Raw genomic sequence first — 26,709 nt, 5'->3', positions numbered from 1 at the left:
AACAACACATCATATTAGTATAGTAACTAAAATATTTTTATTCAAATTTGTCTTACCTTTTCTTTACTGGGTAAAGTCTGAGTTCTGGTAAAAGTGTCTCCTCCATTAATACTGATCAGTTCTCCATCTACAGGTGGAAACGCTGCTGGGAAAACCACCACGTCACTCTTGAGTGTGTCTGAGCTGAAACACACGTCATACTGCTGAGTAGATTTGGAGTAAGACCAGCTCCCGTCAGGGTGGGTGGTGATCATGGGGGCGCTGTACCTGCCCAAACCCCCGTCTGTCCTGTGACACCTGACGGCTATGAGAGTGATGAGACTCAGCAGGAAGATGGCTGACACCGACACAATGGCGATCAGCAGATACAGGTTGAGATCAGAGAAGCTCTCCTCCTTCATGGGCACATGTCTGAACTGAGTCTGGATGTCAGCTGCACTCTCCACCACCACCACCTCAATAGACACAGTAGCTGACAGGGAGGGGTCTCCATTATCAGAAACCAGCACCACCAAGGGGTGAGTTTTCAGGTCGTTGTCACTCATCCTCCTCTTAGTCCTGATTTCTCCCGTGCTGGTTCCCATCCGGAACAGGTTGTTTCCTTTGGGCTCAGACAGGTGATAAGAAAGCAGCGCGTTGTATCCAGAGTCAGCGTCTACGGCCCTGATCTTTGCCACAAAGTATCCTGCTTCAGCAGAATAGGGGATGCTCTCACTGTTAACGCTGCCGTGCTCAGAATAGGGCGCCAGGATTGTTGGACTATTGTCGTTTTCATCTAAAATAAACACGTTGACGGTCACGTTGCTGCTGAGCGGAGGAACCCCAGAGTCTGTGGCCTGGACTTTAAACTGGAAGGTTTTTAGCTCCTCGTAGTTAAAACTCTGCAGACTGATGATGTCTCCAGTCTCTGAGTTGATGTTTATCATTGATGATAACGGCAGTGGGTTTGCGTCATTTGGTAAAAAGCAATATTTCACGTGACCGTTCTGTTCAATGTCAACATCTGTTGCCGTTACAGTTTTAATAATCGCCCCAACTTGCATATTTTCACCAATATATGCATTAATTAGGGGCTCTGAAAAGAGGGGAGGGTTGTCGTTGACATCAGAAATGAGTATGGAGAGCACCGCTGAGCTGGTGAGGAACGGAGTTCCTCCATCAGACGCCACTATAGTGACGCTGTACGCGGACACGGTCTCTCTGTCCAAAGCTCTGTCCACTAATAACGAATAATAGTTCCTGTAGTTTGTTTCGAGTTTGAACGGAACCTCGTTTTTAATCTGGACGGACACCTGGCCGTTTTTACCCCCGTCCTTATCCAGAACTGACAGCAGCGCAACCACCAGCCCCACATTCGCATCCTCTCTGACGGACGAATGCAGTGACGTCACGGTCAGCTCGGGTGCGTTATCATTCACATCCAGCACCTCCACCAGCACTTTACAGTGTGCAGACATCGGAGGCTGCCCTTTATCGCTGGCCTCTACGCGTATCTCAAACGCTCTCTTGTCTTCAAAATCGATATTGCCTTTTACCGTAATGACGCCCGACTGGCTGTCAATTTCAAAAATATCAAGAACACGATCCTGATCTTTGCTTCTCAGTGAATATACGATCTCGCCATTTAGACCTTCATCGGCGTCGGTCGCGTTAACAGTTATTACTCTGGTGCCTAATGACGTGTTTTCTGGTATTTTTGTCTTATATAGAGCTTGACTGAATAGTGGGATATTATCGTTAATGTCTAAAACATTAATAATGAGCTGTGAAGTGCCTGTTTTGGGAGGACTCCCCCCATCGAGGGCGGTCAGTGTCATTCTGATCACAGCTTGCTTCTCTCGGTCTAAAGCCTTCTGCAGCACTAACTCCGCAGAAACGCCATCCCCCGATTTGTGTACTGATAAGGTGAAATATTCATTTTGGCTTAATTTGTAAGTACCCACTCCGTTTGTCCCCACATCTGCATCCGTTGCCTCTGATAAAGCGAATTTAACTCCTGGTAAGGTACTCTCAGCGATATGCAGATGTTGCAGTGTGGTAGAAAACAGCGGAGGGTTGTCGTTCACGTCTAAAATGTCTACGTCGATTCGATAAACCTTCAAAGGGTTGTTAATGACGGCTTCGACGTTTACCGAGCATTTAGGCTCCTCTGCACAGAGCTCCTCCCTGTCTATCCTTTCATTGACATACAATAATCCAGTCTTCAAATTTACCTCAAAGAATTTTCTCTTTGGCCCACTAACGATTTGAAACATGCGGTTTTCCAGTTCCTGTGACTTCAGATTGAGGTCCTTCGCGATATTTCCAACAGGAGTCCCCGCGTTTATCTCCTCTGCCACGGAATAGGAGAGCTGCCCAGTGACCGTCTCCCACTCACAACCCAGCAGGAAACACATATAGATCCCAAAATAGCTCCATATATTAGAGGAAGGCATATTTCCGTCCCAAATGAATCAAAATGTAAAAATATTTTAAGTATTTTCTCAAAAAGAGCAGCTGATCAGCTGAAGTGAGAGAAAAATATGACAGAGAGGCTGTGTTGGCTTCATCGTCTTGTCTTTACAACAAAGAGTGAGGGGAAAAAAGAAAAAGAAACAGGAGGGGCATAGCTGGCTGGAAGGGTAGAGCTGTTTCTAATGGACCAACAGCGACGCTGTGTGGGGACAGAGCCTCACTGCAAGCTACACCGGAAACTGGAACATTGCGTCTGCTGCTGAAATGATGTCACAGGCGGAAATACTGCAAAGTTCTATTTGTAACTGTCATATGAGAGCAGGAGGTCTTATTTCAGCACCAGGGACAGCGGGACCAGAACACAGAGGGTGCAGAGCTGCCTTTGGACCTGCACTCAAATCTGCTCTCATTCTTTCTGTCTGACATACAATCATCGATGCAGCATTTAGGCTTGAGGGACAGACAATTAATTCAACCTCTTTGCTTATTGCTTACTGATGATTCAGGCAAACTGTGCTGCATGTGAATGATTTTCCAGAATTCTGCAGGGACACCAGGCATGACCTTATGATCGTCCCCCTTATTTATAATCCCAGGATTACGCCAGAGATTCTGTCCTATTTCCATTCTAGAGGAAACATGATTTGATTTGAAAATATTAATAATCATCACATACTGATCCAAGAGCCATCTCTTAACCCTGCATTGTAATAACAGTAATGGCTCACAAATAATGACCTATATACTCATTGACTAATGCACCGGGCACAATGATGCCGTCACCAAGGACACTATACGTTAAGCTTTTCATTTCTGTAACACGCAAGCATGCTTACACATTACCACATAGACCAACCCCCTGGCTCATCGGTCCCAGACATCCCATCATGAAACTCAGTGATTCAGATGTTATTTGTAGGTCAGTGGTTCTGCAGGACGTCAGTCTGGGTGATTATTATCATGAAATCCACATGAGACACGGACAATGATGCTGCAGTTTCCTCAGCAGTGTCCACAGACATTATTGGTCATGTTACTGGTCATGAGCAGCTGCAGATCTCTGACCCAGTAACTGCAGCTCACTAGATCACTACGCATGCACTCATCCCTCTCTTTCTTTCCTTCTCTCTCTCTCTCTCTCGTACTCCTTCTTTCTCTGTTGATAGATAGATAGATAGATAGATAGATAGATAGATAGATAGATAGATAGATAGATAGATAGATAGATAGATAGATAGATAGATAGATAGATAGATAGATAGATAGATGAAAATCACATTTGCTAAATTAATTTGCTGAATAATTAATATTAGCTTAATAATCATTCAGAAACATACAAAGTACTGACCCCACCTCCACCCACACCCACACCCACACACACCCACGCACGCACACACACACACACACACACACACACACACACACACACACACACACACAGATTAACAAATCTAATAGCTGATTGGCTGCTCGACAACGATTTATCTACTATAGTTGAAGGACAAACAGCTGGGAACCTCTATGCAGCAGTGTGGTATGAGAGCAGAGGGACCAGGGAGTGGTTGGCATGGGGAGGGGTGAGAGGGTGGGAGCAGACTGAGGTGAATTATTAAAAGGACACTGTCACATGTCGTCAGAAAAGAAGATTCTGCCTCTTCATCACAGTGTATGACCTCCAAAGGGCAGCCATCAGTTGTGTGGGTGATGGTGAGTGTGTAAGGAAGAGTGATGTATGATGAAATGTGTGACATAGAGTGGGGGAAGGGTGCTTTCTGTGTAGGCTTCAAGGCAAGTTCACCCCACCATCTTTCTCCTTCCACCCAGTGCTCTCATCTCCATAGCAACCACAGGCATACACATCCTGCACATCTGCTAAAACACACATCCTTCCTAATGTAAAAGCTGATGGGTTTAATTAAAACACATTGGGTCTTTTTTCCTCTGCTGGTCTTCACCTCCGTCTCAATGAATGAAGCAGAAAACACCAGGCACGAACCACACACACGCAAACCCAGCTGGAAAAGTCAAAACCTAAATCTTGAGCATATCCCGACTGCCCACAGCAGGGCTGCTCATGCATTTGTAATGTGGCGTTGCAGCAGCATGTTCTCTCTGGCACATCCATCCTTTTAAAACCCCTCATAGCCCCACGCAGAGTCTGACCTTTGCATCTCGCCAGGCCCGGCCCACTGGACCCTTTCCTAACCGGTCCTACATCTGCAGTCTACACATGACACCCTGTTTCAGAGGCTGAGATACTGGAGTCATTTTTTGAGGGCTAAATGAGGTCTAAAAATAGAGAGGGGGTAGAAGAGACATACTGTTCATTCTATTGCTTTACTGGCTTACTGCTAAACAATGATATGTAGTTGTTTCCGAGTGGGAGACCGGGGGGGGGGGGGGGCTACTTGAATTAATCCATCAACCAGTTAATCATTTATTTCTAAATCTGCATTCGTGTCTTCTGGTTTTTTGGAAAAGTAGGGCAGGGCCGGATCCATGGAAACAAGATGAAAAAAAAAAACAAGGACACCGCAATATGGAGCAGGCCCAAATGTTCACATTCTCTCAGCCAAGCGATGAAAACCAGCAGCATGAACAGCAACACAGTGTATTTGGAAAGTCTGGCAGTGTGGGGGAAAAAATAAAATCACATAATTATTCACTCTATTATAAAAAACAAGAGAATTGTTTTTTTTATGATGGCTTCGTGTTCTCATGTACTGTAATTTCATACTGATGTAAACTGTATTATGTATTAACTTTAATTCAGACATTCTATAGTTTAGTTTGTTAAAATATCTTCTTCATTAATCAACTATTTACCAACAATTTAGTCAACACAAAGCTTGCAGATAGTATGAGCTGCAGTGTGTGGGTGCTAATCTGTGTGTGTGAGAGAGCTGTGAGAATGACAGGAAGGTGCTTGCAACGATTTCAATCATATGTGAATGTTGTGGCTCATTAGAGCTCTGGGAGAATATCTGCTGTGCGAATGTCTACTATAATTAGGTGGACAGATTGTGACGGCACAGTCATGGGTTGCTTTGCTACAACACAACAGGAACCTGTCGATAAAAGAGGAGCTCGAACCGGTGACGGTGACAACAATAGCATGGAATTCTGATTGGTTTCCTGGGAAAAGTGTCACAGTGGTGGACACCCTGATTGGCTGAACAGTGTGCCTGGTGATACGGGCAGGGTGCCATAAATCTCTACTTTAACAGGAGGCAGCTATAATTGATTCACTGGATCCCCTCTCGTATCCATGGTGATACAGATGCAGTGCAGCCCCCATCGTCCACACCCTGTTTCCACAATAACTCAGGACACATGATAAGGAGATGTTTTTCCACCCTTTTAATTTCCAATTTCCCTTAATAATATACAACAATAATACATCCTTTACACCCATTTTTTTCCAAACACTTGTGACAAGCTCCCCCCCCCATACCCTTCACCATCTGTGTGCGCGTGTGTCTGTGTCTGTGTGTTCGTGTGATTAAGAATCTAAATGTATAGCCAGGCGTGGATAACTGAGTTAGGTCAATAAAATACTATAGTAAAGCCATGAAGAGTGTCAATGCAAAATGGGACATCACCCTTTATCTCTTGATCAATACTGAATCAATAGCAATGTCATTATTACAGTAGCACAGTGGCAACAAGCGAGATAATTGGATGTAACGTCATCAGGACACAGTATGAAGTCTAAAGCAAACTGAAAAACATTACCATTTTCTACCACAAGAGGGAGCCCTCTGTAACACGGCCCTTTGTTCTCTCCAGAGCCAATATGCAGCAGCACATCCACACTGATGTGAACAGCAGCTGAACCTTTAAAGTTTTCTATTAGATTAGCAGCTTCACACGCTTCAGGATCTGCATCAGCACAGCAGATACTCTCACAGCCACGTTTCCACTGCTGGCGGAAATTAAACTTCATCCCTCACAGATGCAAAAGGAGACACTCGCGTATCTAACAATATCCTCACCTTTTCATCAGCCTGATACATATCAAAACAAAGAGGGAGAGACGGATGCCTCCAGCAGCCACAGCATATGTTTCCAGGTACATGCACAGAAGAACCTGACGGATAGTGATCTGTAACTTCCCCTACATCATTATACTTTATCATTGTTTATACAACAGTACAGCATCATGTACTGTCTATTTTTAGTTTCCTATTAGTCATAGCAATCCGGATGTAACAGGCGGTACAGAATGTTACGTGCATTGCAGGTGGAGGACTGTTGCACTCGAGCTTGACCCATTTCTTTATATATAGAGATAAAAAGGCCTGAATAATAGAGGAGAGCGCTGCTGGCCTGCAGAGAATCTGAGGCTGGAAAGAGCTGAAATGGTTTTGTGAGACTGCTCCACTTTCCACAGAAAATGAGGAAAACTAAATTTAAAAAAACGACTCACCCACAAATTATTTAAGTCTGTGCTCTGTTCTCCCTAAAAATAGCAGACTCTCTTATCTCATCAAAAATGCGTACATCACTCTATGCAGCAGAGGCCAAGAGCAACGTGTCGAGGATAGAAAAGGTATGGCAATAACGGGAATTTTAGCCTCCATGTATGTGATATGTGATGGGAGAGGTAGAGTTGGCATTAGAATCCTGAGAATGTTCAAGTTTTATAATTAAACATGAACATGAGGCCACAGCAAAAGCAAATCAGCATTTCAGACCTCAAACAATAACAGAAGGGTCAAATTAAAAAGTGAGATGATTTAGACCTTAGCTGCTTCCTGGCACTGGGTGGGCACCCTGTTCCCTTCCAACTATCCTTCTTCATTTCATCATTAAGGCGATTCCACCTAATCGCATTACAGGAGTGACACTGTTGAATTACCTCTTTACACCCTTTGGTGAAGCGTTAATCCACAACAACTGGGAATATTGGCACAGCTGACAGAGGAACAGATGCTTCAACAGGAATTTTCTCTGTAAAGCACCTGAAGAAGCAGTGATAACTCCTTGATTTTAAAACATTTGCTTTAACAAGCAATATGGGGGCATATTATGTTGTAATCATCACAAAGGGAACAATTATCTTCAGCTTTTGTTCCACACATGTTTATCTTTTATTTTCTCTTTATATTATTTGTTAATGGTCAATCAGGTTCAAGACCTTTTGCAACTCAGCTCTCAGTCAAAGGGCAAAGCAAACTGAACGCAGATTATGGGAACCACAGGAGATAAACAACAGATTAAGGAACAATTCTACTCCAGACTCATCCCAAAGACCTCATTTGCTGGCACTTGTAAACCAGAGAACCAAACTGCCCTCTGTAAGTTTTAATCATGCTTTAACGCTGATGATGTCTTTGCTTGGTGATGCTGCTCAACTGTCACTAACTAGTTTTTCCCTTTATTTACCATAATGTGCTGCGTATCTTATCCAACTAAGCATTTTTTTAAGACTTTTTTTAAGCTACTGTCATTAAACTGTGATGTCCGTCCTGCTCTATCTGAATCCAGCTGATGAGTTGACCTGCAGGTCAGAAAGCTACTGGACACACTTCTTTCAAAAAGCATTGTCACGCCAAATAGAGCTGAACGAAGCGTTTTCTATTTCAAGCCTGACAGAAGGGTCCAAAGATACGATTCTGCGGCTGGAGCTCTGATACTCTGCTGCTGTAATCTGCTGCCGCCATATATTCAAAATCAAAATTCAATAGGTTTAAACAACTGTCATCGCTAAGCATTACTGAAAGAAAGAGAGAGAGAATTTATTCTGATACATTCACTTTGCTAACAGACCCCTGATGTACAGATGAACTTTAAAAAGGAAAGTATCACTGCTCATGAAAGGATGTAGATTGATTTTTATTAAAAATAAACAATAAATTCACATCACTTGGAAAGACATGCAAATACACTAACACAATATCCATCGCGTATCGGTCAGTTTATTCAAATTGCAGTTTCACGATCATACAGGAGGGGGCACAAGGATGGGCAACAGCGAGAGGAAAACAGGATGCGTAGGAGGGAGATGGGGGTGGGGGATGAAGAAAAAATTAGATCGTTATCGAAGAATGAAAATGACCATCTTCAGAAGAAGGAAGAAAAAAAGAGATACGGATGAAAATGAGAGGGGAAAGACTGAGGTTGAAATAAAGATCTGTGGCTTAGAGATGGTGAGAACAAAGAGGAGCAGAAGAGAGGCAGTGAGTGGGAGGAGAGAGTGGGATATGAGTCAAGCTTACTGCAATAATACTCCACACCATCCACACCCATGGCTTTGTTTAATTCATGCACTACACTAGGAATGTGCGGGGAAAAGCATTTTGGTTTAACAGACTGTATTAACACACATTCATAAAACAACTGTGCACAGCTGACAGTGTGTGTGTTATCTCATAACCAAACCTCTCTGATACAATGAGGTTAATAGTGTCTGCCCCTGATTGCTGAGGCCCTAAGATTCTTATAACAGATGGTTCATCTAAAAATAAACACAGCAGGCCAACTCAGAAAAAAACGACAAAAAAAGAGCAACATGTGGAATAGGATGACTCCCCTACTGTGGACAATAGCACAGTGTAACACGCTAAACATGATAATCAGGTGGAGCCAGATCATGCTTCAAACACTAAGTAATAACATAGTTAAGAAACATATCAGGCTGTATCTATAATTACCAGAAACATACACATAGAGGATGAACGAAATAGCCAAATATCTATCTTGGCCTGGATATATATAAGGAGGTCAGTGGGGGTTTTCTCCAGGTACTCTGGTTTCCTCCCACAATCCATGCACATTAGGTTAACTGGACACTCTATTGCCCCTAGGTGTGTGTGAGTAAATGGTGTGTGTATCCTTTGATGGACTGATAACCTGCCCAGGGTGTGTTCCTGTCAGTCACTCAGTGCTTGAATGCACTCCAGCATAGGAGTATGCTGCAGTTATGAGATGGATATATATTAAACAAAAAAAGCTTTTTTACAGAATATTTTAGATCTATAGATTGTAGCTAGTTCACATACACGATAATTCACTCACAAAGGGGAAATATCTACTGCACTAGGAACTTTGCCTATAATGTCCCTGACACTACCAAATTAGCATGCATGCATTAATGTGTGATCCTAAATAAATGTGCCATCAATCAGACAGGATGGTAGTGTCAGCACAGATTAGCTGTTGTCCATTGGGCACCGAGAGCACGGCAATCCTCTTAAAAAAAACAGTGCAGGCTTCCATTAACCATTCACATAGTGCGTACCACATTTCATCTGGTGAATCAGGATTTTAAATCTGCACAGTTGTATGTTAGCATCAGGGTGGATATGTCCCCCCAACTGTGCATTCTTCATCAGTGTCCCACTTCATCCACGCAGCCTCACAATGACCCCTCCGTCAGTTCAATCCCACAGGCAAGCAGCGTTGACCTAAGCAAGCAGCAGATGTTGCGGCTGCACGAGCACAGAGCAGCGCAGACTTACATCTGTTCACATCTCTGTTGATTCAGAAAAAAAGGAGAAATAATTAAATATAGGTCTAAACGCACTTAACGAGGCATGAGTTATTACATCAGTCATCCTGAAACACAGGCAGGCCCACAAAGTCTTTCACACTGTAGTACTACTACTAAGTCTCATGGATTTGTGCAACCAAGAGAGAAGATCGGCCAAATTCTTTTACATGGACACGTCGATGCGAGCACGCAGAGGCAGGCCGAGAGAGACCGAGGGAGAGAGAGAGACCGCTTCTCTTGGTTCACTTGCAGCAACATCCAGCCAACAGGATCCATCCACACAGCCTCAAGTCAGTGGACTGAAACTTACTGAAAGTGAGGGCTTATGTAACTGGGAGTCTGGGTCAGACCTACTGACACCATATCAGGCCAGAAAAGAAGAGTGGCGAGAAAAGTTCAGATCCTTACTTCCTTTAAAGGTCACTGCAGTAGGCCAAGAAATTTATTTAAAAGCTCTTCTATTGTCTGATAAATTATACTCTTTAATAACAAGGTGAAATAAATCACAGTTCTAAATTAGAGTGAGTCTAAAATGCAGCGTGTCATGTATCTGTACTCCAAACTGCAGAAGCAGACTGTAAGGTCCAGCCTATCGATCGAGCCGTGCAGTGCTGCAGAAGCACCCGGAGGAAAAGCAGGAACAGTCACAGCGGTCATTTCTTTTCAGCCTGTCGTTATGTGAAAAGCTATCAAATTACTATTCAAGACTTTATAATAATGATGCATTAAGAAAAACAACTGTAAGCATCTTGGATATTGACAATTTCTGCATAATTACACACCAGCAAAACGGGTTTTTCATCGCATGTGTAATACGGAGGAGGCTTCGGGCTGTTATTTTTAGTGAGTGAGTTTGGGGGCAATAAATTAGTCATAGCAGAAGCATCATGAAATGTGTTCTTAAGGACAAAGAGATTTTATTAATTTAATTCTCTGAGTGGGTGCGTCTCCAAATACATCACCATGGCAACACGTCTTGTTTTTTTTTGCCTCCATCTCTCCCTCTCCAGCTTTCCTACCGTTTCAATACCGCGGATTAGCCATTTGACCGTAGACTACTTGCGTGTCTATGAGGACATGAGCGGGGATGGAAGGTGCAAACATGAAGACAGTTGTTTTCACTGGACCCTTCTGAGCACGTAAATTAGATTACCATCACTGCTGCTGACCTCAATGTGAGTGGAGCCGTCCTCGCAACAAAGCTGGCACAGTCAGAGAGAATGTGTCCCACTGACACACAACAGCACACGCAGCATCAGAGCACTGACCCTACAGGCATGAGGCGCAGAGGGAGCACAGAAAAGCAGGAGGCAGGGCCACAAAACAAAAACATGGCTCACAGACAGACAGCAAAATGTTGCTTAGTAAAATATGGCACGATGGACAGAATCATCCAAGGCATGATTGTGGGGAAAGAAAAAAAGAGGCCAAAGGATGGGGGAGGGGGGATTCAGCAACTCCACAGCAGTTGTGACTTGGTGTGTGGCGAACGCTGTACCAGAGAGAGGTGGAAAGAGGATGAACCCAGACAACGCTAACAAAAAATAAACGTTCTATCAATATCAATATCAATCTTTATTTATATGGCACTTTTCATACGCTAGGTAGCACAAAGTGCCTCACAAAGGATAAAAACAGCAAAGAGAACAAGAAAATCAAGAAAAGGACAAGTTGAGACATGGCTGGGCACCGAGACCTGAGGCGAAGGAGACGCCACCTTTGGAGGTTCTACAAAGAATGTAACACATATGAGAATATACGAGAACCCCAACCTCCATGGAGAAAACAAGAATCCTACTGATAGAGCACATATGGCTAACAGCTGTGGCTCCATTGTCTCAGACTTAGTCCAAAGTCAAAGGCTCTCTCTCTCTCTCTCTCTCTCTCTCTCTCTCCTCTCTCTCTCTCTCTCTCTCTCTCTCTTTGGAATGTATTGGGCAGGGTACTTACACTAACGTCATCACATACACAGATGTATTAAAAGTAAAGCTTGATTAGCCCTGACTAGTTTGTGGTGCAGACATGCTGCATGCAAACACCGCTGCACCTATCTGCTGAGCCAGCCAGGCAGCCCCACAAACGCCCCCCCGCATAAACGACCACACCCCTGCCAAGGACGACACATAATATACTGCAACAAAAGTACCGGTTGAAGAAAAGTACTCTGCAGAGGGATATTTGCTGGCCAAACAGCCAGGATGACATAAAAATGATTAAACTGCTATGCACTTCAGTAAACAGCATCTCTGACTGTCGACTAATCGGACTCACTGACACTGTTGCTTTTCATATTTAATACATTTTAATCACCACAATTAATCTTTTCGAGGCATCTGCTGTCCAGGCACGGCTTATCACTGCTGCTTGTTTTGCAAAATACACGCTGTATTCCATTTAAACGTGCACATAAATTATGCATGCAGATGTGCACCAGTCGTGAATGCTCTCCAGCAATGGAACGGGGTACTGGTTGTTCTCCTTCTGTGTGTGTGCACCTGTAACTCTGCTCAGTAATTCAACATGTGCTTTTAAATACACATATTTATTAATGGTTAAACAAACACACCCCCTAAAATGAAAGTCTTCTCAAGCTGAGTGACAGGCAGGATTGTATGAATTGTGTAACATATCTAATTAGAAATTGAAGTCTTTGTGACCTGTCTATAGATTTTCTGACCCATATTTGTCTAACAGACAACACTTGCTGCTGTTTCAATCACTGAACGTTGCTGAAATATTGTGAGGTGTGTAAAGATGATGCTCAAAACCCTCGCTTCCCCTCCCCCTCCACAGCTTCCGTTCTCCCTCCCGTTCTCCTCTTCCGTTGCTGTTGCTAAGACAGCTGAACCCATGCTAGTATCAGAGCAAACCATTCCAGTCAAAGAGGTGGATCTCCTCCTCTGTTGCCATGGGCAACGCACAGTGTTCGACAGAGAATAAGCCCAGAAGTCGAGCACGCAGACGGCACACATGTGATAAAATATGACCTATTTTTTTAGATCATAGTCAAAAGGGAGCATCTACACCCAGCCACAGCGCCTGCTCGTGCTTCTGTCATCAGCATACATTCCTTGCACATTTTTGTGGAGCAATTTAAAGCACAACTGCCAAAAAATCATAAACAAAATTAAAAATGACTATTATTAAGATGCTATGCAGACCGCCATTCTGTCTCCACCTGACTCTCAGACGATTGTGATTCACTGCACACCAGCTGCAGGCTCACTCTCCCCCTCTGCTGTGGCTGCAGCCATTCATGGCCCACTGAATCACTTTAGCTACACCAGTGAGCACAGACTGCAAGTAACTCTGTCAGTCGCTCACTCTGTCTGCCTCACACACAAATACACACTGTTCTTCATAGATAGATGCATAGATAGATAGATAGATAGATAGATAGATAGATAGATAGATAGAGATAGATAGATAGATAGATAGATAGAAAGATAGATAGATAGATATATATATATATATATAGAGAGAGAGAGAGAGAGAGAGAGAGAGAGAGAGAGCAATGACATGATTTAAACCAGCCCAATTAGGATTTTGACCAGTGTAAAGAAAATTAATTCTGCGCAGAAGTGACGCTTACCTCCTCATTGTTTCTCCTCCTGTCAGGGAGCACCAGCGTATTAGCGTGGCTGCCTGGTACTATAGTAGATCCTATACTCATCCTGGGTCCAACTAACATGTAGCGTTTGTCTCCTGATCTGTACTGGATGCTGTGGCACAGTGTCCCATCATAATTAGTCTCTGGCAGATATTTAGAAGTGTAGTCTGGAGATTTGGAGCACTGCATTGCAATCAGGACGATGATGCTGACGATGAAGAGAACTGACACGGAGCCCAAAGTGATGATCAGATAAAAAGTCACGTGACTGTCCTCATCGTCCTTTGCAGAACTTTGAAGGTCAGAAGCAGCAAAAGCCTCTTTGGGCTCCACCAGTTTGACCATGACAGTAGCTGTTGCTGACAGGGAAACGTTGCCATTGTCTTTGACCAGTATGACCAGTTTATGCTCAGCCTCGTCTGTCTCTGTGAATGAGCGCAGTGTTCTGATCTGTCCTGTGTAGCGGTCCAAACCAAAGAGACTGTGGTCACTAACTTGCTGCAGTGAGAACAACAACCAGCCGTTATATCCTATATCAGCATCATAGGCTCTGACTTTAGTCACCAAGTGTCCTGCGTTCACATTGCGGGGAATCTCCTCCACACCTTCAGCAGAACCGTTGGAGCTGACTGGATACAGGATGACTGGAGCGTTGTCGTTCTGATCCAGAATGAACACCTTCACTGTCACGTTGCTGCTCAGTGACGGACTTCCAGAATCTGAAGCAACCACTTGGAACTGGAACGATTTCAGTGTCTCAAAGTCAAAACTTTTGAGAGCTGAAATTTGTCCGTTTTCTGAATTAATATTTAAAAATGATGTCATTGTTTTATGCTGATCCCCATTTCTTAGAATATTATACGATATGAGAGCATTATCACCCTCATCACAATCATGAGCGCTGACTGTAAATAAGGCGACACCTGCATCATTGTTCTCAGTAAGATAAAATGTGTAAGGATTTGTGAAAAACTCTGGACTGTTATCATTAACATCAGAAACAGATACACTTATTGTCCTCTGAGATGATAAGGGTGGATCGCCGGCATCTTTAGCAATGATTGTGATATCATACTTTGACTCACGTTCTCTGTCCAGGAGAGATTTGGTGACAACAGAGTACATGTTGTCTTGTAGAGTTGGTGATAACATAAAGGGAACATCTTCATTTATGAAACAGACCACCTTTCCATTCACACCTGAGTCTTTATCACTCACACTTATTAATGCTACTGTTGTTCCAGGTTTGGAATCTTCTGGAACTGCTTTTGAAAATGAAGTAACCTCAATGTCAGGTGCATTGTCATTCAGGTCCACAATAGTAATTTTAACACTTTTCTCTGTTTCTAGAGGCACAGCTCCTTTATCAGAAGCTTTTATATCAATTTCATACCTGTCTTTAACCTCAAAATCTATCAGTCCTTTGACAATAATTTCACCAGTATTTTCATCAATTTTAAAAAGTTTACGCATCTTATGATTGACATTATTGCCGAAGGAGTAAACCACCTCCCCGTTTAATCCATCATCTAAATCGGTGGCGTTCACTTGCAGGACAGTCGCGCCAATGGGTGAATTTTCATTCAGCACCGCGACATATGAGTCTGTGGCAAAAACGGGCATATTATCATTCACATCCAGAACTGTGATTGTTATGGTCATGGTTCCTGATCTCGCGGGTTTTCCACCATCAGCGGCTGTCAGCAGTAATTTGTGACTTCTCGTCGTTTCTTTGTCCAGCGATTTATGCAAATACAACACGGGGATTTTCCCGTCTTCTCCTCTGTCCTTGACCTCCAGCCTAAAATGTTCGTTTTGACTAAGTTTATATTGCTGGATTGAATAAGCGTCGCTGTCCGGATCGTGGGCACCTTGCAGCTGAAATCGCGCTCCGGGCAAAGCGGATTCCGATATTTCCAAACTGGTCTCGTTTACAGAGAAGGTGGGGAAGTGATCGTTCACGTCCAAAATCTCAACTGCGACGTAATGGACTTCTAACGGATCCTCCAGCACAGTCTTGATGTTAATAACGCAGGCACTGGCGCGTTCGCACACCTCCTCTCGGTCTATTTTTCGGTTGACGTGTAATATTCCATCGTTGCTGAGCTGAAACGGAGGTTCGGACGATCCAGAAACAATGCGGAATCCTCGAGCGTTCAAAACAGTCACATCCAGACCCAAATCTTTCGCCACATTTCCAACCACAGTACCTACTCCGAGCTCTTCCGGGATACTGTACCGTAGCTGCGCCGAAACAAAAATAAAATTAAGATTTAAAATAAAAACAAGAATGACGAGGCGCTCCAGCCTCCTGCATCCACGCCGTGCCATGATTAATCCAAGGTGGCAAAACAGTGAGACTATAACGCTTCAGGAATACGACAGTATAAAGCAGGGCAACGTTAATTAAAAAAAGAGAGAAAATCTTGATATAGAAATAGCAGGAACGCGTTAGATATTGGAAATCATCGCCTGAAAGCTCCCGTACTCTCTGCAGCCACGGCGCACAACTACGTATAGACAATGTTCAGCCAGATTCCTTCATGTATCCAAACAGTGACACCTCACGAGCAGAGCACATAGTGCAGACACAATTTCTACAATGAAATCTTCCTTTTATGTGTCGGAATTCACAGCGGTTCCTGTTGAAAATCCAGGCTTCAGATCAAAATAGCGAATTTGCCCATATTTTCAAAAAGATTTCGGTCAAAATTCAGACAGACAGACAGACAGACAGACAGACAGACAGACAGACAGACAGACAGACAGACAGACAGACAGACAGACAGATAGATAGATAGATAGATAGATAGATAGATAGATAGATAGATAGATAGATAGATAGATAGATAGATAGATAGATAGATAGATAGATAGATAGATAGATTGATTGATTATATAAAGGAGACGAACTTGTTCAGCACCATGGACAGCAAACAATGCCAAAAAGTTTCCCAAGAGTTCGATTAAAAGACCGCATGGTTGTTAATAAAATAGAAGAAGTGAGAAATGTACACACTAAAGTTCACACCCACTGAAATAAATGATTTCAATTCAATATTTGTATTGCTTGATTGTTTTAAGCTGCTGTAGTATTTTAGTCGTCTTACCTCCTCATTGTTTCTCCTCCTGTCAGGGAGCACCAGCGTATTAGCGTGGCTGCCTGGTACTATAGTAGATCCTATACTCATCCTGGGTCCAACTAACATGTAGCGTTTGTCTCCTGATCTGTACTGGATGCTGTGGCACAGTGTCCCATCATAATTAGTCTCTGGCAGATATTTAGAAGTGTAGTCTGGAGATTTGGAGCACTGCATTGCAATCAGGACGATGATGCTGATGATGAAGAGAACTGACACGGAGCCCAAAGTGATCATCAGATAAAAAGTCACGTGACTGTCCTCATCGTCCTTTGCAGAACTCTGAAGGTCAGAAGCAGCAAAAGCCTCTTTGGGCTCCACCAGTTTGACCATCACAGTAGCTGTTGCTGACAGGGAAACGTTGCCATTGTCTTTGACCAGTATGACCAGTTTATGCTCAGCCTCGTCTGTCTCTGTGAATGAGCGCAGTGTTCTGATCTGTCCTGTGTAGCGGTCCAAACCAAAGAGACTGTGGTCACTAACTTGCTGCAGTGAGAACAACAACCAGCCGTTATATCCTATATCAGCATCATAGGCTCTGACTTTAGTCACCAAGTGTCCTGCGTTCACATTGCGGGGAATCTCCTCCACACCTTCAGCAGAACCGTTGGAGCTGACTGGATACAGGATGACTGGAGCGTTGTCGTTCTGATCCAGAATGAACACGTTCACTGTCACGTTGCTGCTCAGTGACGGACTTCCAGAATCTGAGGCAACAACTTGGAACTGGAACGTTTTCTGGGCTTCAAAGTCAAAACTTTTAAGCGCAAAAATATCTCCATTCTCTGAGTTTATATTTAGAAACAAACCAGCGGTCTCTGCAGTGTTCTCTCTGTGGATACGATATGTAATCTGTGCGTTATTACTGTCATCGTGGTCGGATGCTGTTACGGAAAACACTGGCAACACCAGGTCGTTGTTTTCGGGAACGTAGAACGTATATGGGTGCATCGAAAACTGCGGGCTGTTGTCGTTCACGTCTGAAACAACAACACTAAGTTTCTTTTCAGATGACAGCGATGGCTCACCGCTGTCTTTCGCCACAACTGTTATTTCATATAAAGGCGTTGCTTCTCTGTCTAGGTGGGATTTTGTCACAACAGCAAACATGTTATCTTGCAAGGATGGAGATAAAGTGAAAGGAACGTCCTCGCGGATAAAACAGGAAACTTTTCCGTTCGGACCCGAGTCTCGATCACTGACGCTGATCAGAGCCACCGTCGTTCCAATTCTCGCATCCTCAGGAACAGATTTTGAAAACGACGTAATTTCAATCTCCGGAATATTATCATTTACATCCGTTACTTTTATCATCACAGTTCTGTACATTGACAGTGGGATGGCGCCCTTATCTGAAGCCTGAACATCAATTTCATACATTTTATTTTCCTCAAAATCAATGACACCTGACACTGTAATATCACCTGTGCTCGGATTGATGTCAAATTTATTTTTTACACGGGTGTCTAATTCCTGCCCGAATGAGTAAATAATGTCACCGTTTGCACCCTCATCTAAATCGGTCGCGTTAACCCGGATGACCAACGTCCCTGGAGGCGAGTTTTCATTTAAACTCGCGGTATACACGTCCTTTGTAAAAACAGGTGAATTGTCATTCACATCCAGCACCTGAATTATAATTTCCATGGTTCCAGACTTCGCGGGTCTCCCTCCGTCCACCGCTGTCAGCATTAATCTGTGCTCCTTTATTGCTTCCCTGTCTAACGCCTTCTGCAGTATTAAAAAGGGCATCTTGCGGTCTTCCCCTCTGTCCTTCACCTCCAAACGAAAGTGATCGTTTGGGCTTAATCTGTACTGCTGGACGGTAAACTGGCCGCCGTCTGGGTCCCGTGCAGCTTGAAGCTGGAACCGTGCTCCCGGTAATGTTGATTCGAATATTTCCAACCGCTTCTCTTTTTCCGGGAAGGTGGGTGGATGGTCGTTTACGTCCAGCACTTCTATAGCCACATAATGGATTTCAAGAGGATTTTCCAGGACCGTCTTAAGGTTGATAATACACGCGTTACTCCGTTCACAGATCTCCTCTCTGTCCACTTTCCTATTGACGTAAAGGATCCCGTCCTCCTTATTCACGCGAAAAAGAGGTTCGGCTGAACCCCCAACGATGCGATACTCTCTTTCTTTCAACGAAGCTTTATCGATCCCCAAATCTTTAGCGATATTCCCAACTAGAGTTCCTTCTTTCACCTCCTCCGAGATGGAATACCTTATTTGAGCTGCAGCCACGCTCCAAAACGCTGCCAAAACCACGACATAGGCGACGCATTTCCATCGCTCCGTGCACGCCAGTCGTGCGCTTTGTTCCATCTTAATGCAGCAGCTACAGTAATACAACAAATTGATACCGATAATTTAAAAAATACCTTGTAATAGTTGGAATTGGAAAAAAAACATTAACGATATTCCCTCTTCACAACGTGATGCATTGTCAGACCTGCCCCGGGTCTTTGAGCCGAGCTGGTTTCGTGTTCGGGCTCGGTAACACAACGATGTAAGGCTGGAACATGACGTCAAGAAGGAGTAGAGAGACATCTACTATTATGCTGACACCAAGTGATTCAGGAGGTTACTACAGCAAAGGGATGAACTGAGTATACATTTATAACATAATATAAAATTAGTTTTATAAAAAGGGTTATTTAAAAAGGGCAGCTTCTCTGTTAATATGAATGTCTATATTTGTGGAATATAGCCATGATATAGCCATGAACAGATATCCCTCCATCCATCCATCCATCCATCCATCCATCCATCATCCATCCATCCATCCATCCATCCATCCATCCATCCATCCATCCATCCTCTAGAAGCAATAAACCAATAGATAAATAAGAGCATTTAGGAAACTGCTGTGTTTAAGGTATAAAAGAAAACCATCAAAATTATGCATGGAAACATAACTCAATATGTAATAGAAAGACTTAATAACTGTGTTTTACTAAGCTAAAATGCGACTCCTCTTTGGTTGTTGGTGTAACTTGGACACCTGTCAAAACAGAACTTCTTATTTAGGAGCATATGAGCAGTCACAAGGATTCTGCAAAACAAGGCTTCAATTTTCATTTTTTTAAAAATCTGAGTGTAAATGTTATTGTTGCCAGCACATGTATCTTTTTTGTCACTTCATTTCTTCCCCACATTTTTTCCAGCACCTGCATACATCAATAATTTAATTCTCTATTTTCAGAATGACTTCCGTCAGTGGCCCTGAAATATTTGCTGTATAAGTGAAGGTATGGGCTGAATTCTTAGAAAAATCCAGTAAAGGCAATAAAGTATATTTTTCCTGTTCTTGTCTTTGGACAAAAACATGCTTAGTCTAGCCAATGATGAATATATGGTTTAAAAAAAGTGTGTGACACATTCAAGAAAATTCAGAGCATTTTTAAGCCAAAAAACTGCAGCAAAAAGTTTTATCATATGCTTTAACATGCAATTATTAAAATCCATGACATAAAGCAGCAGTCTCACTATTATAGGAAGCCTTTGTATCAGTGGTCTATGTGGCAGATAATAAGCATGATTACATCTATTTTTATCGTTACTTTTACATAGATTAAAATTGTTTTTTTCTTGATTTTTTTTACATTACCAGAGTTGAGAAGAAATAATTTTCTCAGATGATCTAAACTTTTGTTACATTACATGCCAACACACTTTGGTTAAACTGTCTTACCTCCTCATTGTTTCTCCTCCTGTCGGGGAGCACCAGTGTATTAGCGTGGCTGCCTGGTACTATAGTAGATCCTATACTCATCCTGGGTCCGACTAACATGTAGCGTTTGTCTCCTGATCTGTACTGGATGCTGTGGCACAGTGTCCCATCATAATTAGTCTCTGGCAGATATTTAGAAGTGTAGTCTGGAGATTTGGAGCACTGCATTGCAATCAGGACGATGATGCTGATGATGAAGAGAACTGACACGGAGCCCAAAGTGATGATCAGATAAAAAGTCACGTGACTGTCCTCATCGTCCTTTGCAGAACTCTGAAGGTCAGAAGCAGCAAAAGCCTCTTTGGGCTCCACCAGTTTGACCATCACAGTAGCTGTTGCTGACAGGGAAACGTTGCCATTGTCTTTGACCAGTATGACCAGTTTATGCTCAGCCTCGTCTGTCTCTGTGAATGAGCGCAGTGTTCTGATCTGTCCTGTGTAGCGGTCCAAACCAAAGAGACTGTGGTCACTAACTTGCTGCAGTGAGAACAACAACCAGCCGTTATATCCTATATCAGCATCATAGGCTCTGACTTTAGTCACCAAGTGTCCTGCGTTCACATTGCGGGGAATCTCCTCCACACCTTCAGCAGAACCGTTGGAGCTGACTGGATACAGGATGACTGGAGCGTTGTCGTTCTGATCCAGAATGAACATGTTCACTGTCACGTTGCTGCTCAGTGACGGACTTCCAGAATCTGAGGCAACAACTTGGAACTGGAACGTTTTCTGGGCTTCAAAGTCAAAACTTTTCAGGGCTAAAATATCTCCAGTCTCAGAGTTGATACTCAAAAATGAGGTCAGTTTGTTTTCTGGACTTCCATCTCTGAGAATATGATAGGAAACATGAGCGTTGTCGTTGTCATCACGATCAAAGGCTTTAACAGAAAACACTGATGTACCTGGTTGATTGGCTTCACTGATATAGAAAGTATAAGGACTCAGTGAAAACTCTGGCCTGTTGTCATTTACATCTGACACCACAACAGTGATTGTCTTCTCAGATGATAACGATGGTTGACCTGCATCTTTGGCAGTTATTGTTACATCATATTTATCTGTTTGCTCTCTGTCCAGAGCTGATTTGGTGACTAAAGAGTACATTTTTTCTTGTAATGACGGAGACAAGATAAATGGAACATCTCCAGCTATAGAACAGACAACATTCCCATTCAATCCAGAATCTAAGTCACTGACACTAATAAGAGCAACAGTGGTTCCAGATCTGGAATCTTCAGGGATGGAACTTGAAAATGATGTAACCTCAATCTCAGGCGTGTTGTCATTAACATCAATTATCTTGATAATAACACTTTTCTCTGTTGTTAGAGGAGGTAAACCTTTATCTGAAGCTTCAATTTCAATTTCATATTTATCTTTCTGCTCATAGTCTATGAGACCTTTCACAGTTATTTCCCCTGTTGATGGATTAATACCAAACAGCTGAAATATGTTATTGCTGACACTGTTACCAAATGAGTAAGACACCTCACCATTCTGGCCTTCATCTAAGTCAGTTGCATTCACTTGCACTACAGCGCTTCCCAAAGGAGCATTTTCTGGGAGCGTCACAGAGTAAACGTCTTTCGAAAAAACAGGCGTGTTATCGTTCACATCTAACACCTTCACAAGAATATTCATTTGACCGGATTTGGGAGGCTTGCCTCCGTCCAGCGCTGTCAGCACCAGGGAGTGGCTTGCTGCCGTTTCCCTGTCCAGCGATTTCTGCAAAACCAGTATGGGTATTTTCCCATCTTCTCCTTTATCTCGAACTTCCAGTCGGAAGTGGTCGTTTTGGCTGAGTTTGTATTGTTGCACGGAGAAATGACCGCTGTCTCGATCGCGTGAAGGTTTGAGCTGAAATCGCGCTCCCGGCAGGACAGACTCTGAGATTTCCAAACGTTTCTCTCCCTCTGGAAAACTGGGGGAATTGTCATTTACGTCCAGAATCTCCACTCCGATATTATGGATTTCCAGCGGATTTTCGAGCACCATTTTCAGATTAATCAAGCAAGTGCTGCTCTGCGCGCACACCTCTTCCCTGTCGATCTTCCGGCTCACATACAGGACGCCATCGTTTTGATTCACATTAAGGAGAAGATCCGCGTTACTTGAAACGATACGATACTTTCTATCTTTTAGTGTGCTTTTATCCAACCCCAGATCTTTTGCTATGTTTCCAACGACGGTCCCTTCATTTACCTCTTCAGCGATGGAATATCGTGTTTGCGCCGCGGCAACGCTCCACAAAAGCCCAGCGACGACGCAGGCGACAGAACAGTGTCTCACCATGCGCCCCTCGCGTCCCCTTTGTTCCATAATTAAACCAGACAGCACCAGTAATCCGACACAAAAACAACTACGGCGTTGTTATATCAGAGTCCAGTTCATCCTTGTGCAAAAACATCAATTTCCTTCAGCAGTGATGGAACAATAAATTATTTCATCCTAAAGGCAGCAACCTCGGGAATGACTGCGTTCACAACGCACAACCAAAGAGCTCAGGAGGTGGTACCAAAGTGATGACAAATACAGGATGCTGCTTCTTTCCGTTATACTGACACCGTGTGATGTAAATTCAAACGGCAAATATAAAATATAATAGAACAAGCCTTCTGGAGTGGTAAATAGTGTGTCTATAGGTTTCTATACCTTAAAGTGGAATCAAGGAGAGTAGCAATGGCACAATACAAAGCCCCGATTAAAATAACCATAAATGCATTCCCACAGAGTTTTCAGACCTAAAACCAATTATCAAAATAAAAGTTATAGAAGGTAAAACTTAGATAAAATCATTGTCTCTATAAATGAATGAGCTGGAAATCTGACAGAGCACTACACATGTGAATTATAATTTTATGTTTAGTCAAAAATAAACAGCAATGGTTAATAATGTCTGTGTACCAAGCTGACTAACTTATTTATCCCCTTTGAAAACCTATATTTTTTATATGTGTGGTGATGAATAGTGCATAATTTTAATGGGAAATTACATTTTATGTTTTTTAGTATTTTTCATTAAACTCTTACCTCCTCATTGTTTCTCCTCCTGTCAGGGAGCACCAGCGTATTAGCGTGGCTGCCTGGTACTATAGTAGATCCTATACTCATCCTGGGTCCAACTAACATGTAGCGTTTGTCTCCTGATCTGTACTGGATGCTGTGGCACAGTGTCCCATCATAATTAGTCTCTGGCAGATATTTAGAAGTGTAGTCTGGAGATTTGGAGCACTGCATTGCAATCAGGACGATGATGCTGATGATGAAGAGAACTGACACGGAGCCCAAAGTGATGATCAGATAAAAAGTCACGTGACTGTCCTCATCGTCCTTTGCAGAACTCTGAAGGTCAGAAGCAGCAAAAGCCTCTTTGGGCTCCACCAGTTTGACCATCACAGTAGCTGTTGCTGACAGGGAAACGTTGCCATTGTCTTTGACCAGTATGACCAGTTTATGCTCAGCCTCGTCTGTCTCTGTGAATGAGCGCAGTGTTCTGATCTGTCCTGTGTAGCGGTCCAAACCAAAGAGACTGTGGTCACTAACTTGCTGCAGTGAGAACAACAACCAGCCGTTATATCCTATATCAGCATCATAGGCTCTGACTTTAGTCACCAAGTGTCCTGCGTTCACATTGCGGGGAATCTCCTCCACACCTTCAGCAGAACCATTGGAGCTGACTGGATACAGGATGACTGGAGCGTTGTCGTTCTGATCCAGAATGAACACGTTCACTGTCACGTTGCTGCTCAGTGACGGACTTCCAGAATCTGAGGCAACAACTTGGAACTGGAACGTTTTCTGGGCTTCAAAGTCAAAACTCTTCAGGGCTAAAATATCTCCAGTCTCAGAGTTGATACTCAAAAATGAGGTCAGTTTGTTTTCTGGACTTCCATCTCTGAGAATATGATAGGAAACATGAGCGTTGTCGTTGTCATCACGATCAAAGGCTTTAACAGAAAACACTGATGTACCTGGTTGATTGGCTTCACTGATATAGAAAGTATAAGGACTCAGTGAAAACTCTGGCCTGTTGTCATTTACATCTGACACCACAACAGTGATTGTCTTCTCAGATGATAACGATGGTTGACCTGCATCTTTGGCAGTTATTGTTAGATCATATTTATCTGTTTGCTCTCTGTCCAGCGCTGACTTTGTCACTAAGGAATAAACATTGTCCTTTAAAGTTGGTGATAATGAAAATGGGACGCCTTCACCTACGGAACAAATTACTTTTCCATTTAGTCCAGAATCAAAGTCTCTGACACCTATGTGAGCAATAGTAGTTCCTGGTCTAGAATCTTCAGGGATGGAACTTGAAAATGATGTAACCTCTATCTCAGGTGCATTATCATTAACATCAATTATTTTTACAATTATGCTTTTTTGCATAACTAAAGGAGCAAATCCTTTATCTGACGCTTGAATTTCTATTTCATACCTGTCCTTCTCCTCATAGTCTATTAAACCTTTAACAGTTATTTCACCTGTCATTGCATCGATATCAAAGAGATTTAGCAACTTATGGTTTACAATATTACTGAAAGAATAAACAACTTCTCCATTCAGACCATCGTCCAGATCTGTTGCATTAACCTGTATTACTGTTGTGCCGAGTGGTGCATTTTCATCAAGCATTGCTGAGTAAAATTCTTGTGTGAAAACAGGTGGATTGTCGTTAATGTCTAAAATATTCACTATAATATTTAACTGGCCAGATTTCGGAGGCTTACCTCCATCCAATGCAGTCAACAACAAAGAATAGCTCCCCCTTGATTCCCTGTCTAATCCTTTCTGAACAACTAGGATCGGTATTTTACCATCTTCTCCCTTATCCTTAACCTCCAAACGGAAATGGTCATTTGGGCTGAGTTTGTACTGCTGGACAGAGAAAACACCCCCGTCTGGATCCCGCGCAGGTTGAAGAGGGATACGCACTCCAGCCAGCACAGACTCGGAAATCTCCAGCGTTTTCTCCTTCTCGGGAAAAGTGGGAGAATGGTCGTTTATGTCTTGAACGTCCACCTCTACATAGTGTATCTCCAGTGGATTTTCCAGGACAGTTTTCAGGCTGATTAAACAAGTGCTGCTATGCGCGCACACCGCCTCTCTGTCAATCTTCCTGCTCGCATACAGGACGCCGTCCTCTTGGCTGACGTGGAAAAGAGAATCCGCGTTATTAGACACAATGCGATACTTTCTGTCTTTCAGGGCGCTTTTATCGAATCCCAGATCTTTCGCCACGTTTCCAATCACAGTCCCCTCGTCGACTTCCTCAGAAACGGAGTACCTTATTTGCGCAGAGGACACGCTCCACAAAAGCACAACGATGCAGCAGACGACATACCCGCGTCCTCCCCGTCTCTGGCATCTCCTTTGTTCCATAATTGAACCCGGTATAAACAATATTTCTCTACAAAGATGACCCGATATACAAGCGCACTCCACCGTTTATGCCTGGAGAGACGATCATCCTCTTTTTAAAGGACAGCCATGAGGAAGACAGAGAAGATGATTGAACAGCGAACCAGCGTCAGGAAAGACTGCAGTGACGGTGGGTTGAGGACCGATGATGAGGGTTGACCGAAATATTGAGGCGGAAAGAAAAATGAATGGCTTTGTTTTCTATTATACTGACACCAAGCGATCAGTAATCATACTGCAGAAAAGCGCCAAGTCTCACTGAAAGAGGAATGCAGTTGGTATTTTCACAGGACAATGTCAAAAATGTAATGTCAGCTAAATAAAATACATTGCGTGCTCCTAATCAGCTCAATAGAATTTCTGTGGAATTAAGTGCAAACCTGTTCAAATGAATAGTTCTGAATTTGCCACCTCACCAAGGTTATCCCCATGAATCATAAATGAAACATATCCTCAGTTGTTGTTCTTAGAATCCTGTCTTGCTTGAGCAGGTGGACGTTCCATCCAGAAGGAAAAAAAGGAAAACACTGCAACTAATTTTTGAATCGTAATTAAGATAAAATAAACAATTCAACTTAGCTGAAGGTTTTGTGTCAATGTCATAATCCAAGAACAAACCACAACATAGAAATGGAGAGTTAAACTTTAAAATTCAATCATGGCCAAGCAATATGTTCGCATCACAAGGAACAACATCAACTGAGGACACAAAATTTGTGGTCTCATCAGTTGATGTTGGTACACTGGAGATACACTATGTAGAGCCTTTGCACCATCGATATTAAATACACGATATTATAGTGTATAAACAAAATCATAACGAAGAAATAATAAAGCGAGATATGAGGAG

The 26,709-nt window shown here is 43.0% G+C and overlaps 4 protein-coding genes and 1 pseudogene across 7 annotated transcripts in view; all 5 read right to left on the bottom strand.

Annotated features, from left to right (window-relative positions):
• The window catches only part of LOC130531667 (protocadherin alpha-C2-like), a 119,081-nt gene that overhangs the window by 61,936 nt on the left and 30,436 nt on the right, over positions 1-26,709 (bottom strand). The window contains exons 1-2 of one of the 4 annotated variants that reach the window (XM_057043788.1): positions 13,542-16,148; positions 8,274-9,931 (exon numbers count right to left, since the gene is read on the bottom strand). The exons of 1 other annotated variant lie outside the window; for it this stretch is intronic. In XM_057043788.1, coding sequence (XP_056899768.1) covers positions 9,914-9,931; positions 13,542-15,890 — 2,367 coding nt within the window. In that variant the 5' untranslated portion in view covers positions 15,891-16,148 and the 3' untranslated portion in view covers positions 8,274-9,913. Of the gene's footprint in view, positions 1-8,273; positions 9,932-13,541; positions 16,149-26,709 lie in introns of those variants that run through there. 2 more of the 4 variants (XM_057043786.1, XM_057043787.1) reach the window with 2 other exon arrangements.
• LOC130531701 (protocadherin alpha-8-like) lies at positions 15-2,895 on the bottom strand (annotated as a pseudogene).
• Positions 8,274-26,661, bottom strand: LOC130531712 (protocadherin alpha-8-like). The gene is made up of 2 exons (XM_057043822.1): positions 22,638-26,661; positions 8,274-9,931 (listed from the first exon to the last, which is right to left on the bottom strand). The coding sequence occupies exon 1, from the start codon at positions 25,818-25,820 to the stop codon at positions 23,454-23,456; it is 2,367 nt and encodes a 788-aa protein (XP_056899802.1). The 5' UTR covers positions 25,821-26,661; the 3' UTR covers positions 8,274-9,931; positions 22,638-23,453.
• Positions 8,274-26,709, bottom strand: part of LOC130531714 (protocadherin alpha-8-like) — a 42,252-nt gene continuing 23,816 nt past the window's right edge. The window contains exon 2 of the mRNA XM_057043823.1: positions 8,274-9,931. The gene's annotated coding sequence lies outside the window, so the exon portion shown is untranslated. The remainder of the gene's footprint in view (positions 9,932-26,709) is intronic.
• LOC130531673 (protocadherin alpha-13-like) lies at positions 16,511-19,186 on the bottom strand. Its single transcript, XM_057043793.1, has one exon. The coding sequence runs from the start codon at positions 19,025-19,027 to the stop codon at positions 16,526-16,528; it is 2,502 nt and encodes an 833-aa protein (XP_056899773.1). The 5' UTR covers positions 19,028-19,186; the 3' UTR covers positions 16,511-16,525.

This window comes from Takifugu flavidus, chromosome 9 (assembly GCF_003711565.1).
Source record: "Takifugu flavidus isolate HTHZ2018 chromosome 9, ASM371156v2, whole genome shotgun sequence".
Taxonomy (NCBI): Eukaryota; Metazoa; Chordata; class Actinopteri; order Tetraodontiformes; family Tetraodontidae; genus Takifugu; species Takifugu flavidus.
Note: the sequence above shows the minus strand (reverse complement) of the source record. Positions and strands in the feature narration are given on the sequence as shown.